This window comes from Sphaeroforma arctica, assembly GCF_001186125.1.
Source record: "Sphaeroforma arctica JP610 unplaced genomic scaffold supercont1.6840, whole genome shotgun sequence".
Classification (NCBI taxonomy): domain Eukaryota; class Ichthyosporea; order Ichthyophonida; genus Sphaeroforma; species Sphaeroforma arctica.
In genome coordinates, this window is record NW_014033718.1 from 1 (window position 1) to 1,519 (window position 1,519).

At 43.7% G+C, this 1,519-nt stretch overlaps 1 protein-coding gene across 1 annotated transcript; it reads right to left on the bottom strand.

The window, feature by feature from the left end:
- Window positions 1-353: 353 nt before the first annotated feature.
- Window positions 354-1,317, bottom strand: SARC_15836 (hypothetical protein; the record flags this gene model as incomplete). Its single annotated transcript, XM_014290053.1, has 2 exons — window positions 1,126-1,317; window positions 354-440 (listed from the first exon to the last, which is right to left on the bottom strand). Coding segments are annotated over exons 1-2 (193 nt in total), but the record flags the coding sequence as incomplete, so codon positions are not given.
- Window positions 1,318-1,519: the final 202 nt, after the last annotated feature.

Below are 1,519 nucleotides of genomic sequence, written 5' to 3' on the forward strand. Positions count from 1 at the left end.
ACACACACACACACACACACACACACACACACACACACCTACTATATATATATATATATATTCCACGATATTTCCATATTATCACCTTGTACGACGCTTTCGTATACTACCATCCGGCAGTCAGCTGGGCAAACTGCTACTGTATCATCCCCCTGTCAATGTGAGGTTGTGTATTGAGTTTATCTGATGATACTGGATTGTAGTTTCTCATGGTGATGGTAATAGCTCAGTACAAAAAGAACAATGCTGTTCCATAAGCACGTGCTATTATCTAACTGAAAAGCCGACTTAAATATGTTATAAGGTTAGGGGTTTAACCGAACCCTAAATTGAATCACTCTCGCAAACACTTACCTCAGAGTCTATTGGCCGCGCACCCGGCGCCAACTTGCGATAGAAGAAATCATTGAAGCAGAGATAGTTCTTGTTCTCATCGTCCACTGCACGAGCACACGGAATGAATGGCGAGAGGTTAAAGATTAAAAATTAAGGAGTAAAGGTTAAGAGTTAAAAGTTAAAGGTTGAAGTTAATAGTTAAAAGTTGAAGGTTGAAGGTTGAAGGTTAAAAGTTAAGAGTTAAAGGTTGAAGGGTAAGGGTGTAGTAAGGTATTCAATAATGAGAATATTTGTTTCGTTTTGAAGCTTAAGTGCTAGCAGTCTTTGGGAAAGGTATAGTTGTTGGAGTTTGCTGTGCGACGTATTAATGCAGTCGCCGAAGCCTGTGCCAGCGACCCTCCCCTTCGTTGCCATAACGACCATGCATAGTAAGAATAGCCCAGACATGGCATCTAGCCCCATTTGTGAGCCCAAGCCAATAAACACGCCCTGAATTTACAGTTGTCCTGTGTCATAACAGCTCTGGTGTTCCTGACTTCATTGACACGGCTGGCTTTAAACAAACACATAGTGGTGGCATGCATGAGCTCATACCAGTCTACGCAAAGCAACGCACCACCGGACGGCGTAGGATCTGAAAGGACACTCTTATGGCCTGATGTGGTTTAGGGTTTAGGGTTCTAGTAAAGTGATCTACAGACATCTCTGATAAATAGCAGTACATAGAGACCCGCACTCGACTGACTGAGTCAGTTCACGCTAACGAGACGGCCGCACAAGACCTCTTACCTGGGAGCAGCCAATCACTTTGGTCGAGTTTGTGTACTTTGATGAAGGGTCTGATCTGTGCAACGGAGACAGGGTCGTTCATGCGCTTGCCTTCTTTGATGGACATGTTCTTCAAGAAGCGCTGCACTTGTTTGTTCTTGCTCGCGTTCTTGCCGTTTCGGGTGTGATAGAGAGTCTTCAAAGCTGTGATGAAAACATGCCGTTGGTACAAGCAATGAGAGGGTAGTGAGCGTACGATGGGTTAGGAAAGGCGGGCATGAATCTTCAGTAAAAATGTATCACATACGTAAGCCGTGTCAACGTATCACATACGTAAGCCATGTCAATGTATCACATACGTAAGCCATGTCAATGTATCACATACGTAAGCCATGTCAATGTAACACATACATAT